The sequence below is a fragment of the Microtus oregoni genome, unplaced genomic scaffold, assembly GCF_018167655.1.
Source record: "Microtus oregoni isolate MIOR12 unplaced genomic scaffold, Mior012 000036F_ref0000092, whole genome shotgun sequence".
NCBI lineage: Eukaryota > Metazoa > Chordata > Mammalia > Rodentia > Cricetidae > Microtus > Microtus oregoni.
In genome coordinates, this window is record NW_024543095.1 from 19781524 (window position 1) to 19796380 (window position 14857).

The window sequence follows — 14857 nt, forward strand, 5'->3', positions numbered from 1 at the left end:
GTCAGTCAAGATAATCAATGGGTTTTAAAAGGCACTTGCTGCCAAGGCTGACGATCTGACTTGATTCCTGGAACCCACACAGTCGGAGGAGAGAACTGAAGTATATATTGTGTCCTTTGACCACTATACAAACACCCCATGATGTGTACACACACTAAATAAAATGGAAAAAATATATTCTTTGCTATGTCTTCTCAGCAGTCCAATTTTGGAAAAACTGGGCATATGCTGAATTTTTCCATTTAAAATAAATTAGTAAGATGGCATCCTGCCAAATTACAAGCACTACAAAACCCCTAAAAGATGAAGAAGAAAACTATTTCATCAGTTTGCACAAATAAGAGAAAGGGGGGAAAAAAGTAGCCAATCTCTTCATTATGAAAGCCAAGCCAAAAATTAAAAGCTGGCTGAGGTTTAAATTGAAGCACAGTTAGTCCTGCCAAAAACTTCTGATCTGGACAAAGGGTAAATTTAACATTTCCATGATACTTACAGCAAGCTGTTTGGGTAGGTTTTCTGCAATACGACTTAATAATGTCTTTGAAGGTTTTTCTGAGCACAGCAAAACAAGGTTGACATTTCTATCTCCTCGGAGGAGTAATCCTTTTGCCAGTACTCCCACTCGCAACACCCCTTTCAGAGCTCTGTATCAAAATCAACTTACGTTAAAATACAGTATTTCCTCAACAAGAACTATAATTTCCTTCAAGTATAATATTAAACTAGATGACTTTTGCACTAGCGAAATTTTCTTCAAACATAGAGGAAAATATAAACTATTTTAAACTATATATCATTTAGATAAACAACACACACTAAAAATAAAACAACATTAATAGATGGCTCAGTGATTAAGAGTGATCGTTTGTGAGGAACAGAGTGCAAATCCCAATACCCACATAGCAAGCTGTATTTGGCAGAACCGGATTCTTTAGCTCCATGGGGCTAGACACCTTCTTCTGGTTTCCAATGCACATATATGCATATACTCACACAGATACAAATAAAAACATTTTTAAAAATCAAAAACTGTATCAAGGTCTAAGTTGGCAAAGAGACAACTAAAACAAATACTGTCTATCTTACAGAATCTTAAAAGAATAGCACAGGCTGGTTTCAAACTTATAATCCTCTTGCTTATACTTTCTGTGTTCTAGGTTTTAACTGCGGGCCCAAACCCATAGCCCCTGTGTTTTACTTTTCAAGTCAGAACTGTAAGAGAAACATTAATACAAAAAAATATTCCCAAATGGGAAAAAGAAAAATTAGAAAAAAATCACAAATATAAAAAGATGTTAAAGCTTTGCTAACTTAATGCTTTTGATCAATGTTTTTAAAAGGTACTAAAATATAGACAAAGTGGAGACAAGATGCAACACATAAATAAAAACAGAAAAGAGCTTAATATAACTGAAAAGTTATAAGTGCTACTTTGAAACAGATTTAGTATGTTTTGTAATAAACATTTATTAAATTTTAAAAATCAACAAAAAGCCTGGTGGTGGTAGAAATGTATGTTAAGCCTTGTAGCTAAAATACAAATATAGTTAATTATCTGTGGACTAACATCAGAAACTCAGTTTCCCCGTCTCCAATTTTTATGTATATACATATGTAAATGTCTGCCATCAGTTCTGGAGCTGAAGTTACTACTGGTTGTGAGCTGCCCGATGTGAGTACCAATAACAGAACACAGGTACTCTAAACTAGAGCAGCAAACATACTAAGCCATCTTGACAGCCCCTTAACAATCTTATTTATCTTTATAAATATAAATGCTCATGAAAAGGAAATAAGTAATTTGTAAACTCACCTGTCTTTACCTCCCTCTTTTTTATCATCTCCCTCTTTGTTCTTGTTCTTCTCGTGTTCAGACAAACTGTCTGACACAAGTTTTAAAGCACGTTCAGTGATAGAAACAATTTTCTGAACTGCTTGTAACTCTTCTTCAGTTGGATAAATGGTTGCATGCTTTGTCATTACATAACGATCATCAGATGAGTCAGGGCGACGTAAGGGCTACAGAGAGAAAAAGGTTACTTTTCTGAATAAAAGAAATTCTAATTTTTCAATTCAGATATAGTTACTAAAGTTACTAAGCTTCACAATAAGAAAGTCAATTAAACAAAATTTCACTTAAAAATCTTCTTTCTTTCTCCTTTTTTTTTTAAAGATTTATTATGTATATAGTGTTCTGTCTACAAGCCAGAAGAGGACACCATATGTCATTACAGATGGTTGAGTCACCATATGGTTGCTGAGATTTGCACTCAGGAGCTCTGAAAGAGCAGCCAGTGTGCTAAAACTCTGAGCTATCTCTCCAGACCCTCTGTCCCAAACAAAACTGTTATATATAGATACAGATATGTGTGTATTATTTATTTGTATGTATGTATGTACGCACGCACGCACACACACACCAAGGCTATGAAATTGCTTCTTAAATTTTGTAGTGTTATACTCAAACTTGAGAAATAGAATACGAAGTTCTCTACTACTGACCTAATCTCTCTCCTTGTAAATGCTTTTTTTCAGTGATCTGAAACTCACTTTGTTTTCGGTAATAGTAATAAGTTTGCTCAATAATAATAATAACAACAATAATCTGTAATGGCAAATGAGTTACCTCTGACATTAGAATTTTTTTCCAATCTAAGGAAAAATAAAGGCAGGAAGTCTCTTAAATACAAAATATTTAACAAAAATTTTAAGGATGGGTGGTGGTGGCATCTGCCTTTAACTCTAACATTTGGGTAGCAGAGACATGCTGATCTCTGTGAGTTTGAGACTAGCTTGATCTATAGAGTGAGTTCCAGGACAGTCTGTCTAGAATCTATCTCGCCGCTCCCAAAGGAGCTCTGCATCTAGAATTCAGAAAGTATCGAAAATAAAGAGTACAAAGGAAACTTGACTAAGTTCTTACGCATAAAGACATTAGCATTAAGAATCTTTAAGAGAATGACTAGCTATAGTCAAGACAAAACTGATGACATTATTACTCAAAATCAGCTCACAAAACATCTTCCTATATTGAAGGAGGATTCAATTCTCATACCCATGTAAGCAAAGCAGACACTTACTGCGGGACCCTGTGGCTGGGGAGGCATGCCTGGTCGGACTCCCAAAAGACCTAATGGGCCTGGAGGACCATGAGGATAGCCTCCATCAGGCATTCGGCGGCGATCATCCCAATGATGCTGCTCTTCCTCCATTCTTCTCCAGTACATGTCCTCTTCATAACGTCTGGTGGACAAATGATACATTAAGAACAAACAAAATAATCAGCTTAAGAACTTCCATCAATTAGCAACATAAAAACCTATTTTTAAAAAGTATTCAAGGCAGCAAGACTCAGGGAGTTCCATTCCTGGGATCCAAATGAGAGAACAGATGCCCTTTGACCTCTGCTCACAGAGTGGCACACATGCTTGTAATCATCCTGACTTTGGCATATATAAGAGCACAAACACAAAATGATTAAACAAACAAAACAATACTCAAAATAACTTAGTACTAACTATCCTACCTCCCCTTTACTCCAATTTCTACTGTATTTTTTAATTGAGAGGTAAATGGAGTGAAAGAGACAACAATAAGGTAAGAATAAGACTTCATACCTCAAGAACAAAGTAGAACAGAAAACAGATACCTCAGCTTACTCTAATCATTTAAGGTAATGATTAGTAAATCCAAATATCTATAAGCAAAGGAACCTACCTGATAATGAATTGTGTGTGTATGTACATGTGTGTGCATGTGCCATGGTGTCCATGTGCAGGCCAGGGGACAACCTCTTGTTTGTTTGTTTTCCAAGCTTTGGAGCCTATCCTGAAACTAGCTCTTGTAGACCATGCTGGCCTTGAACTCACAGAGATCCGCCTGCCTCTGCCTTCCACGTGCTGGGATTAAAGGCGTGCACCCACCGCCTGGGCCAAAGGACAATCTTTAATATTGGGTTCCCTCCTTACATCTTGTTTGAGACAAAGTCTATTTTTTTTTTCTTTTCCTGCAGAACATGCCAGACTAGCTTGCCCACAACTTCTGGGAATTCTCCAGGTATGTCTCCCATTACAGATATAGGATAGGATTACAGATATGAATCACCAGGTCCAACTTTATATGGATTTTGGGGATTCAAACTCAAGCCCTCACCATTTGTACAATAACCACTTTATGCAAAGCTCCATCTTCTCACCTGAGTTTTTTTTTTAAACAGCAAAGTTCTTCATTCATGATAAAGCAGTACAAAATGAAGTATTTTTTTAGCTATAAAAAAGGAACAATGGTAGCAACCCACACTTTCATCATTGGATAAATACATGGGTAGTACATGGCAGATTATAACAAGTAGAAGACAAATCTTTGGCTAGAGATAGCTGTGGTTTCTAGTAAGTATCGCCAAAAGAAATACAGGCTATATTGCCAACGTTCCTAGAATAACTGTGAAATCTTGTAAATCTGTCAATTCAGCAGAAATTACATTTACCCAAGAAAACACTTAAGTGTGCTCGCTTCAGCAGCACATCTACTAAAACTGGGACAATACAGAGAAGATAACATGGCACCTGGACAAGGATGACACGCAAATTCACAAAACATTCCCTATTAAAAACAAAAAAACACTTAATGAATTCAAAAGATGGTTATCTGGTATACAGCCTATTCACTGGTTAACATTTTCAGAATCTATTTCTGTTTTGTATTGGTCTAGGCTAGTATAATAAATTTGTTTAAAACAATAATAAAAGTGTGTGCATACTGATTGCAATTATAAAAACTACCAATATTTCCAGGTAGTGTGTTTTAAAGTCACCTGAGGATTGGGTAGAATACTTCTCTGTTACTTAAGACTTGAGAAAAAAAAGAACAAGAAACAAACAAAAAACCAGCTTAAAAGTTCAAGAAAATCATGTTTAGTCCAATGGTGTGTTTGTTACTGCTAAAAACTGTTTACATAATATAAGGGTAGGAATTTTAATTATTGTTTATAAACTCAGGCTCAGTATATGAACATTTTTCCAAACACTGAGTAGGTACTTAAGATAATTATATTTGATATATGAGACTTAACTATATAATCTAGTCATAGAAAGAATTCCCAACACTTAACGACATAAATTTAAAGGAAATTATTTTTACCATATACATAAATTAATGTATTATCTATCACTGAAACCTAAAGGGAGCACACAATAAAGTGTGAGTAAGCAACTTTACAATAAAACATACAGGCTATGTAAACATATACATAATACAAAGATAATAAATCTTTAAGAAAAGTTTAGCTTGGGTGTGTACACCTGTAATATCGGTATTGGGAGGAGATCACTGGGATTTGCTGCCCACCAAGTGTAGTTCTTGGTTCCATCAGAGTTTTGTCTTGAGGACGTAAGTCAGGGAGTAAAAGGGCAGGGCACTTAATGTCGTACCCTGGCCTCTGCATGCATGTGCATCAACACATATACTGCACACACACATCTTCCTACAACACACACCCATACCCAAACATCTTTGGAGACATGCATAACAAACAAAACAAAACAAAAAACAGACACAAAAGATCACTGTATAAGCTAATTATCTAAAACCCTAATGAAATCTATAGAATTTATAAAGATGGAAAGGAGATTAGTGACTCCATGGTACTGAGATGGGACAGTAAACATGGAAGACAAACTGGGAGTGATTGTTAATGGGGCTATGAAATTTTTTTTTTTAGGGGTAGTAAAATATCACTGATAGTGATGATTGCTTTACAATTCTTTGTTACAACAAAATCTTACAATTAAATTTAAACAGTTTAAATATAAATTTTTATTGGTTCTAAACAGAAGCAGCTATCAAAAAGTATCACATTTCTTCAGGAGCTACATTTTTTAAAAACTTTATTTTAAATTATACATATTTGTCTGTGTGAAGAGAATGTGCACATGCTGAGTTCAGGATCCTCTAGAGATAACATTAGAGACAGCGACCTCAAATGCTGGAAACTGAACTTAAATGTCATCTGCAAGAGGGGCATGTGTTCTTGACCCCTGAGCTACCTCTACAATCCTCAATTTATTCATATACTTAATATATATAATACCGTTTACCACTTTTCTCATGGATCCTTGACTGGGCTGTGGGGCAACACTATATAGGCCCTACATTGTATGGTGGTCAGACTTTTAGGCCAGCTAGTACCTGACCACACAGGAGGTGGTCACCTAGCCTTTTAGACAAGATGTCGCCATCATAAACAAAAGATCAGGATATGCTAATATCATTTTGCTCCTTTCTTTGTAATTATGGAGATCACCTGGGAAGAGGTATTAATCCAGGCTACATGACAGCAGCCATAGTTGCAGACATGACTTTAGGCCTGATCACTTAGGAAACAGAATGCTAACAAATTTCCCCCTCAGTTTATGTTTTTGTATAGAAGCTATTTGGAGAATAAACATGGGGGAATTTTCAGGATGTGAACTCAGGATTTCATGAGGGATCCCTGAGAATCTCCCTCCTGATAAAGCCATGTGAATTGTGTCTTTATTCCCATGCCTCCCCTCTGGCCCAAGAAAATAATTTATGGTCTGGGCTGGCACTGGACCCCGACCCTGGGCTTGAACTTTGGCCTTGAAATCACATGCCTTTGCTGGGATTGAAAATGTGAGCCACCACAAAACCCTTCATACCAAGGTAACAATCAAACTAAGTATAGTATACTAAGCATTCTAATGTTTATCTTTTTTTGATTTGGATCTTAGTGAACACTGAAAGTACATCAAATAAATCTGAATATGGAAATTATACACAGAATAGGGTTTTTTTTTTGTCCTTAAGGCAGAAGAACCACTAAATGCCATAAAATTAAAAGTTAAAAACACTACCTCATTTCCATCCTCCAGCGTTCCTCCTCTTCTCGTCTCCGCCAATATTCCTCCTTCTGCATTTGCTTTCTCATTTTTTCTTCTTGAATCTTTCTTGCTCGAATACTGGGCTTCACTTCTACTTGCAAATCTGGATTTACTTTTTTCTGTTAATTCCAAGAAAACATTTTTAAAAAGGAGCGGACCCCTTCAACAAACTAAATTCACTAAATGCAATTTATTTTCGTATTTATTGTCTGTGTGCACATATGCATCCGTAACAATGCATGTGTGGAGATCAGAGGATACTGTATGAGTTATCTCCTCCTACCATGTTGATTCCAAAAATCAAATTCAGGTTATACAGGTACAAAGTGCCTTACCTGCTTAAAACCATTTTAAACTATACAATTTCACAGTCTTTCATCAGAGGTTTATTTATAAATTTCATGTAGCAAAAGTATATATTGGTTTCTTGTTTTCATTTGTGAGAAAGGGTTGCCTTCAAACTAAAAATTTGTAATGGTACTGTCCTTGAACTGCTGAACTCTTTCATCTGCTTCTATCCAAGTGAAATGTTGAGAGTACAGCCATGTGCTACTACACCCAGTTTATCTAGTGCTGGGGATCCAACTCAGGACTATGTCAACTTAACACTCTATCAACTGAGCTATTCCCAGTCCTCAGTGCCAGAATATTGTTACAATTTCCTACTGAAGTGTACAATTAGGTTGAATCAGAAAAATCTTTTCACCCCAAACCAATGCTCTATAAAAATCCCTCTGCTGGCATGTTCATTTATTACTTAATTTGGTTGAAGCCAAACATGAGTGAACATGGCCTGGGTACATGGATTCAAGTTACCATGAATGGCATATTCCCATCCCAGTTTTAAAAGAAAAACCACATACCTATTCTACCAGTCCAGGCTTTTTTTTTTTTTAAGCAACTTTTAACATGTTACTATGTGAAGGTAGGTTATGATGAATTTCTAGTATAAAATAAATGAAGAGATTTTCCAGTACTATTTACAGATTTAATTTTACCAACATAAAGAAGGTAGGTGAAGTTATATTCTGTAGACTCAATGTGAAACTATTATTATACAACTTCTTGACCCAAGCAATATTTTAATTTTGCTGGATTCTTCTTTAGCTAGTTACTACAAATATAAAGAACAGGGCTACTATTATTACTTAAGTATAACTAATAAAATAAATATCTGATTCTTTCAAATTGAATGTATCATTAGGATATGCTAGTTTCAGAATGGAAGGTCTAGTGTTTTACAAAAGGACACGGGCTGGAGAGACAACTGGCTCAGAGGCTAAGAGAACTGGCTGCTCTTCCAGAAGATCCTGGTTTGACTCCCAGCACAAAATATTCCCATCTATAACTCCAATTCCAGGAGAACTAATGCCTTTTCTTCTGACCTCTCTGGGCCAACAGTCAAACACGACTCAACGACATACATGCAAGCAAAATACCCACGTGCAATAAAAATAAAGTTAACAAAAATCTTGAAAGGACAACAGCTCAGTAATATTTCCTTACTTTATACTGAAGTCGATGTCTCCGCCCTTTTAAGTGCATCTCTTTAGCATTGGGGTCATTAAAGCTGCATTCACATAACTTACAATGGAAGCGAATGACTTTTCCCTCATCGTTTCGTACCTTGGTGTGAAAAAATAGAATCTCTGATCATGTTGGGAGCAAGCAGAATTTGAAGTGGGGTAAAAACAAACGAAAACATTTATAATTTTTCATTTCTGTATTTTCAATTTATTTATATTGTTTTTCATGATGGAGTCTCAAGAAGCTAAGAATGGCCTTAAACAGCTGATCCTCCTGCCTTCCCAATACTGGTGTGCACCAACATGCTGATCTAATGTTGAAATTTATTTTTAATCCCAACCTCCACTCCCCCATTCAAGAGTTTCACTACTGTAGCCTTGGTTAAAATGGAATTCTTCAATATGGACTAACCGGACCGTGACCTCATAGAGATCCACCAGTCTCTGCCTCCCCTCACAGGCACATGCGGGCAATGTGCCAGTTTTCACATTACTGAAGATAATGACCATTCACTTCCTCCCATCAGTCAGCAAATGCCAACAAATCTACAAGGAGTGGCATGGTTCTGTGAGGCTCTGCACCATCCATGACTGAATGTTTAAAGCCTCCGTATTAAGGTGATCCTGTATGGGTCAACCATGCTTCCCAAATTTAGCTAGATGTCTTAAATTTACCAGTTACTGACTACCTGCTTCTTGGAAATGAGAATGATTAAAAAACAAACAAACAAACAAACAAACACCAATTTTGCTATACAAACTTCTCAAAGCTCAAGACTTTGATGATACATACAAAAGTCAAGATGCATTTTTTTTTAACTGCACAGTGAGAAAAACAGACTGAGACGATACTATTAAGTAGAAATTGTGCTATTAAGGCTGGATTAGAATTAAACTGTCTAAAGATTAGATTTAATTAACCTAAAACATTAAAAATAAAAGTGCCTGAGAACACATTTTAAAAGGTAATCAAATCTTACCTTTATAAGATATATAATTAGTCATTTATAATTACTTAACTTAAATATCCTAGCTGTATACCTTATTAACAGTCAACATATTATGTATTATCTTTTGAAAGAGAAACAGAATAAGGATAAACAGTTACCCAAACATTACTCCATAACACTCACTCAATTTACCGAATTGTCACAACTTTATTGGGCAAACATCCTAATGTTATAAACATACACCAGAGCTTGGAAACTTATCCACGCTTTCCAAAGGAGTGAAAGCAAACGGTACTGTTACACTACACCACTGCACGATCTCTGTTAACGGCAACTATTTATTCAAGCCTCTGTGAGTTTCCTTTGTTCCTTTAATTACTGTACTCATCTTACCTGTAAAACAGGAAGTGTTCTAATGAGCGAGAAACCAAATGAATAATACCCATTAAATCAGCAACCTTAATTTTGTAAGTAACTGAAATCTAAACTACAACTGGCTACAGCTTGATTTTACACATAAAGTGTGCTTATAACAGAGTGACACTTTTTTTTTTCCTTTTGCCCAATTTCAGAGCAAGGGTTTTCTCAAATCAATACCTCTTCTACATAATCATGTCCCACGGGTTGCACATCACTCTGCAAAGCAGCAAGGGATGCAGGTGTGACTGGTTCTGATACTACATCTTGCTTTACTTCTGGAATCTGCACAGCAGAGGCAGCAGGAGTACTTTTAACACCTTCAGTTCCTTTTAAGTCTTCAGTTTTATTTCCCGTTGACTGCAACTTATTACCACCTAGAAAAGCAAAATATTACAGTAATTTTATTTTTGTATAAATGTGTAAACCTGTTAAGATGAAAACAAATTTATATTTATTACTGCTGGCTGAACTTTATGCAGAATAGATTAGAATTTCTAAAAAACTATATATTATTTTAAAGAAAATCTCATTAATGAGCCACATTTTCAAAATTTTCCCTTCTCCATCTCACAACATACACCCGTATCACAAATCCTATCTTGGTTCTCCTAACATTTAGCATCCAAACTGAACAAAAGGAATCTGAAAACAAAGGTATTAAATATAATACATGCCTGTGTTGAGTTGCCTAAGCTGCGATTAGTAAGAAATAGTATTTACCTACTCCCCATAGCGGTTTTTCTTCCTATTTGCTCTTTTCTTTACATATCTGAGAAGGGGTTTCTCAAGCTGTAGACAAGCCAGATCTGCAATCAACTATGTAGGCGAGGTTGGCCTCAACATTCTGGCAGTTCTCTCTACCTCCCAAGAGCTGGAATTTTAGGCATGCGTCACCAGTGGGTTTTATGTGGGGACAGGGATTGAACCCAGGGCTTTGTGCATGCTAGGTTCAGCCCATGTAGGCCACAACCATATGTGAAGATCAGAGGAAAAACCTAAAGGAGTCAATTCTCTCCTACCACATGGAAACCAGGGATTGAACTGGAGTCATCATCAGGTTTGACAAGTACCTTGTACCCACCATGATCTTTCCCACCAAGATTTGTTTCTATTCTAAATTGTTAAGTGTGAATAACCTCAAAAAGGAAAATTACAAATCACTGCTTTTATTTTAATCAATTAAATTTAACATTTTACTCAAGAGAAAAGCATACTGTCAATGATCTACTCTTAAAATGCCTTCAAATATATTTTAAGAACTAGCCACAGAAATAAGACAATTATACAAATATTGGAAACTGGCAAAGAACAACTTCAGTAAAATTTTATTAGAAAGTATAGAATAAGGTAACTGTGAGTAAGCTGTCACAATTTAAAGGAAGAGATAATAACCTGTGCTAGTAGGCATTAAGTATTGTAGGAATGAAGCAGAACAGAGTCACAAATCTTTAGTTCTTCCAGTAAGAAATGACTTCCCCAAGGGTATACCATGTGAACTGGGCTTTGAGAGAAGATTATAAAGAATAAAACAGCCAAGAAGACAGCAGAGAATATTGTCTAACCAGGAAGCACAGCATGTATAAAAGTATAGAAACATGGACCTAAAGACTGCAGTAAACTGAAGAAAGGAATTTAGTAATCAACTACTCCCCCAGGTAAAGGCAACATGAAGGTAAGAAGGTACAAGTTAATTATCAAAGCTTTTATGTGAGTCATAAATAGATGATATATAAAGGCCAATGAAGATTTTAAAAGAGATGACAAGAGTTTGATATGTGTTTTCAAAAAGTGAGTAACAGGAACACAGAGATTATGATGACGAGATTAGATAAAAGAAATTGAGCTCTAAAGACGAAATTAAATGTCTAAAAAACAAGTCCTAACAACGAAAAGCCTTTCTACCATAGAAAAACTGCATAGATGATAGGGAAGTAACAGCAAGCAATTAGTAAGAAATATTAGTGAAGCTTTTCCTTTAAAAAAAAAAAAGTAAGTCAATTTTATGACTATATTTTAGTATTCTTGTGATGGGGCACAATGGAAAGGGAATATCTATTGGACAACCAGCAAGCAACCAAAATAATTCTCAAACACAGGTGGGATTTTAAATTTCCCAGATTTTAAAGTTGCATACACTAGAATGCATAAAATCATCTAGGAATATGCTGCATAGAGATGAGACACAGATCCATAATCTTAGGAATAATCTAATTTAACAAACATATAGGTACAGAATAAAAAAAAATAAAAAAAATGATGGGTGGACATACATGCTAGAAACTAAGATGCATCTTATGTTTTGCAGTATAGGAGTTGAGTTAAAGTAGTCAATTTCAATTAAATTGAAAACTGACCACCGAATTTGGCAGGGGCTGTTTTTTCTTTTCTTTTCTTTTAACTGTTTGTGAAATAGTGTTTCTCCTATTAACTTAAGTTGGCCTCCTAGAACTAAACTGAAGCTCGCAGCAAGTTCCTCAGCCTCCTGTGTGGCTTTAAGTAGTTAGGTACCTGGTGAGTCCTTCAATGGGTTTCAGAAAAGGATAGCAAACTGTGGATTTTTAGGATGTACAGAAGCAGAGAGAATAGAGGCTGCTCAGTAGTACAGTGTTTGCCTGGCTCTGGGTTCAATACCCAGCAACACAATGGAAAAGAAAAACCACTCTGACAGAGTTAGAAGGGACACAAAGAATCAATCTTTAGTACTTGCCAACAAAGTTTATTTTGGGTGTAGATGTTTTCTTGGCAGCCATATTGGTAGATACCGCTGACACTTTAGTGTTGGATGTGCTATTAAGAGACGAGTTTCCTGGAGCTGAAAGACCTTTCACTGAAGAAGTTGCAATTGATGACGTATTCAGAGTACAATTGCTTGCGCCAATACTTGAAGGAGAGGCAGTTGGTTTTGAAGCAGATACAGCTGTTGAAGAAGTAGCTTGGCTAACAACATTTGGTTCCGTTGAAGGAATAGGTTTACCAAGTTTTGTGTGTAATTTAACCACCTACAAAACAAAAAGCACACCTGTCAGGAAACTCAAATGTGTTCATTTAAAAAAAAAATTGTCTGAGTGAGACTATAATATAAAAATCAAAACTGTAATTTTCTTTCAATTATGGATTTACAGACAAAACTCATTTTTTTTTAAACAAAATCTCTGTGAAACAGATATGGGTCCGTAGTTTACTGATGAAAGGATTTGTCTATAGGTAAATCAGTCTGTAGTTAACCAAGACAAATGCTTTAGTCTCAAATCGTGAAGTGGTTTAATTCAATTTAAAGGTCTCTAGTGTTTCTTTTAAGCAATGACTGTTTGATGTTACCTTGATGTATATTAACATATAAACAAGGTTTATGATATACTCAAAGGTTCCAAAAATTGAAGTCATCTTTTTTCAAATCCCTATTGAAAAAGTGAAATAAGTAGAGTAAGACATAGGCTGTGTGTGTGAGTGGGAGGGAGACCAAAACACCTACTTTCTGATGCTTAGCACCACGAATGTGGGCAGCATATGCATCTGCTCCTGTACAAGACACATCACAGAGCTCGCAACGTAGCTGATTTTGTGTCCCGCGAGTTGAGTTGTTGCTGCTGCTGGTATTTTGAGAGGCTTTCAATGCGGCTTCTTTTTTTTTATGTTTCTGTCCTTCTAAGTGCTCTTTATAAGTCTGTTTTGAACAAAAAGTACAAATTTTCTTTCTATAACATTCTATTCAATTTTCAGATCTCTAACACTCATTTAAAAATGGGATTATAAACTGCCTTTAATCTTAGTACTCAGGAGGCAGAACAGAACTGCATTGAGTTTGAGGCTAGCCTGGTCTACATGGTAAGTTCCAGGCCAGCACAGTTACATGGTGAGACCCTGTCTCAAAAAAACCCCCCAAAACCAAAAAACAAACAAAAAACCAAACAGACAGATCCCCAAAGCAAACAACAAAAAGAGACTGTAGTAAATGTGTGGTGGTGCAGACCTGTAATCTAAGTACTAAGCAGGCTGAAGAAGAGGATCATTGAGTTCAAGGCTGTCCTGAGCTATGTAACAATACACGGTCTCCCAAAAGCGGGGGGGGGGGGGGGGGGGGGTGATAAGAATTGCTATTTTAAAAGCACTTAAGAACGTAAGAGATTCTGTATGTATGATCTGTGGTTCTCTGCAGTTTATTTAATAAAAATACTTTGCTATTTGGGTACCAAAGACTGAATTCAGGGACTGAAGTAAGCCAGACATGCATTCTACTACTGAGAACAGGATGCAGACATGTTAGTGAGTGTGTTCTCAGGGAGAACACAGGGCAAGCACAATCTAGGTTTCTGTTTTGCAAGAGGTGCTTACCATTGAGACCACCCACAGAGAGTCATGATCTGTCTATTTCTGCTTTCTGAACAATAGTATAAGCTCAGGCCACATCAGGCAATTGTTTTTTCTTTTACACATGACTTCTGGGGATCGAACTTATAGTGGCAGGCTTATAAAGCCAATACTTTGCTAACTGAACTATTTCCTTATTCCTTACCCAATAGGTTGAATTACAAAGCACTTTCATGTGCAGTTAAAATGTAAGATTAAACTGCTTGTAGTTTCAAGAACTTGTATCTTTTAATACTTATGTATAACATTGGGCAAAAAGAAAAAAAAAGGATAGCAAACATTCCACAAAAGAACTAAAATGAGGGGAAACTGTACCTATGTTATTAGGAGGGAAAAAACCACTACTACATAATAAAAATTGTTTATAAAAGGCATTATTTAAAAATTTAACTTTGAAACTCTGAATGCATTTTGACACCTAACCTTCATTAGAATCTATAGGTAAATATATTACATAAGAACATATACGATGAGTACATACATTTTAATATTCTAATTAGGGGTCAGCAATTCAGACAACACAAAAAATTAAAAAAATTCTGGAATTATATATTAAAAACATAACTAATCCAATAGAAAGTACATATAAGTCAAGCATAGTGGCTCAACTAGAAAGTACAAGCCAAGTATAGTGGCTCACGCCTTTAATCCCAGCACTTGGGAGGCAGAGGAAGGTAGATCTCAGTGAGTCTCA

The 14857-nt window shown here is 36.0% G+C and overlaps 1 protein-coding gene and 1 non-coding gene across 6 annotated transcripts in view; one reads left to right on the forward strand and one right to left on the reverse strand.

The window, feature by feature from the left end:
- The window catches only part of Zfr (zinc finger RNA binding protein), a 66291-nt gene that overhangs the window by 20703 nt on the left and 30731 nt on the right, over positions 1 to 14857 (reverse strand). For 2 of the 5 annotated variants that reach the window (XM_041631017.1, XM_041631018.1), the window contains 8 exons: positions 13268 to 13459; positions 12503 to 12794; positions 9973 to 10169; positions 8406 to 8525; positions 6873 to 7018; positions 3081 to 3243; positions 1814 to 2019; positions 494 to 644 (listed from right to left, as the gene is read on the reverse strand). In XM_041631017.1, the coding sequence (XP_041486951.1) occupies positions 494 to 644; positions 1814 to 2019; positions 3081 to 3243; positions 6873 to 7018; positions 8406 to 8525; positions 9973 to 10169; positions 12503 to 12794; positions 13268 to 13459 (1467 nt within the window). The remainder of the gene's footprint in view (positions 1 to 493; positions 645 to 1813; positions 2020 to 3080; positions 3244 to 6872; positions 7019 to 8405; positions 8526 to 9972; positions 10170 to 12502; positions 12795 to 13267; positions 13460 to 14857) is intronic. The other 3 variants (XM_041631019.1, XM_041631020.1, XM_041631021.1) reach the window with 2 other exon arrangements.
- Positions 4505 to 4610, forward strand: LOC121433111. Its single transcript, XR_005972275.1, has one exon. It is a non-coding gene; the product is annotated as a U6 spliceosomal RNA (small nuclear RNA).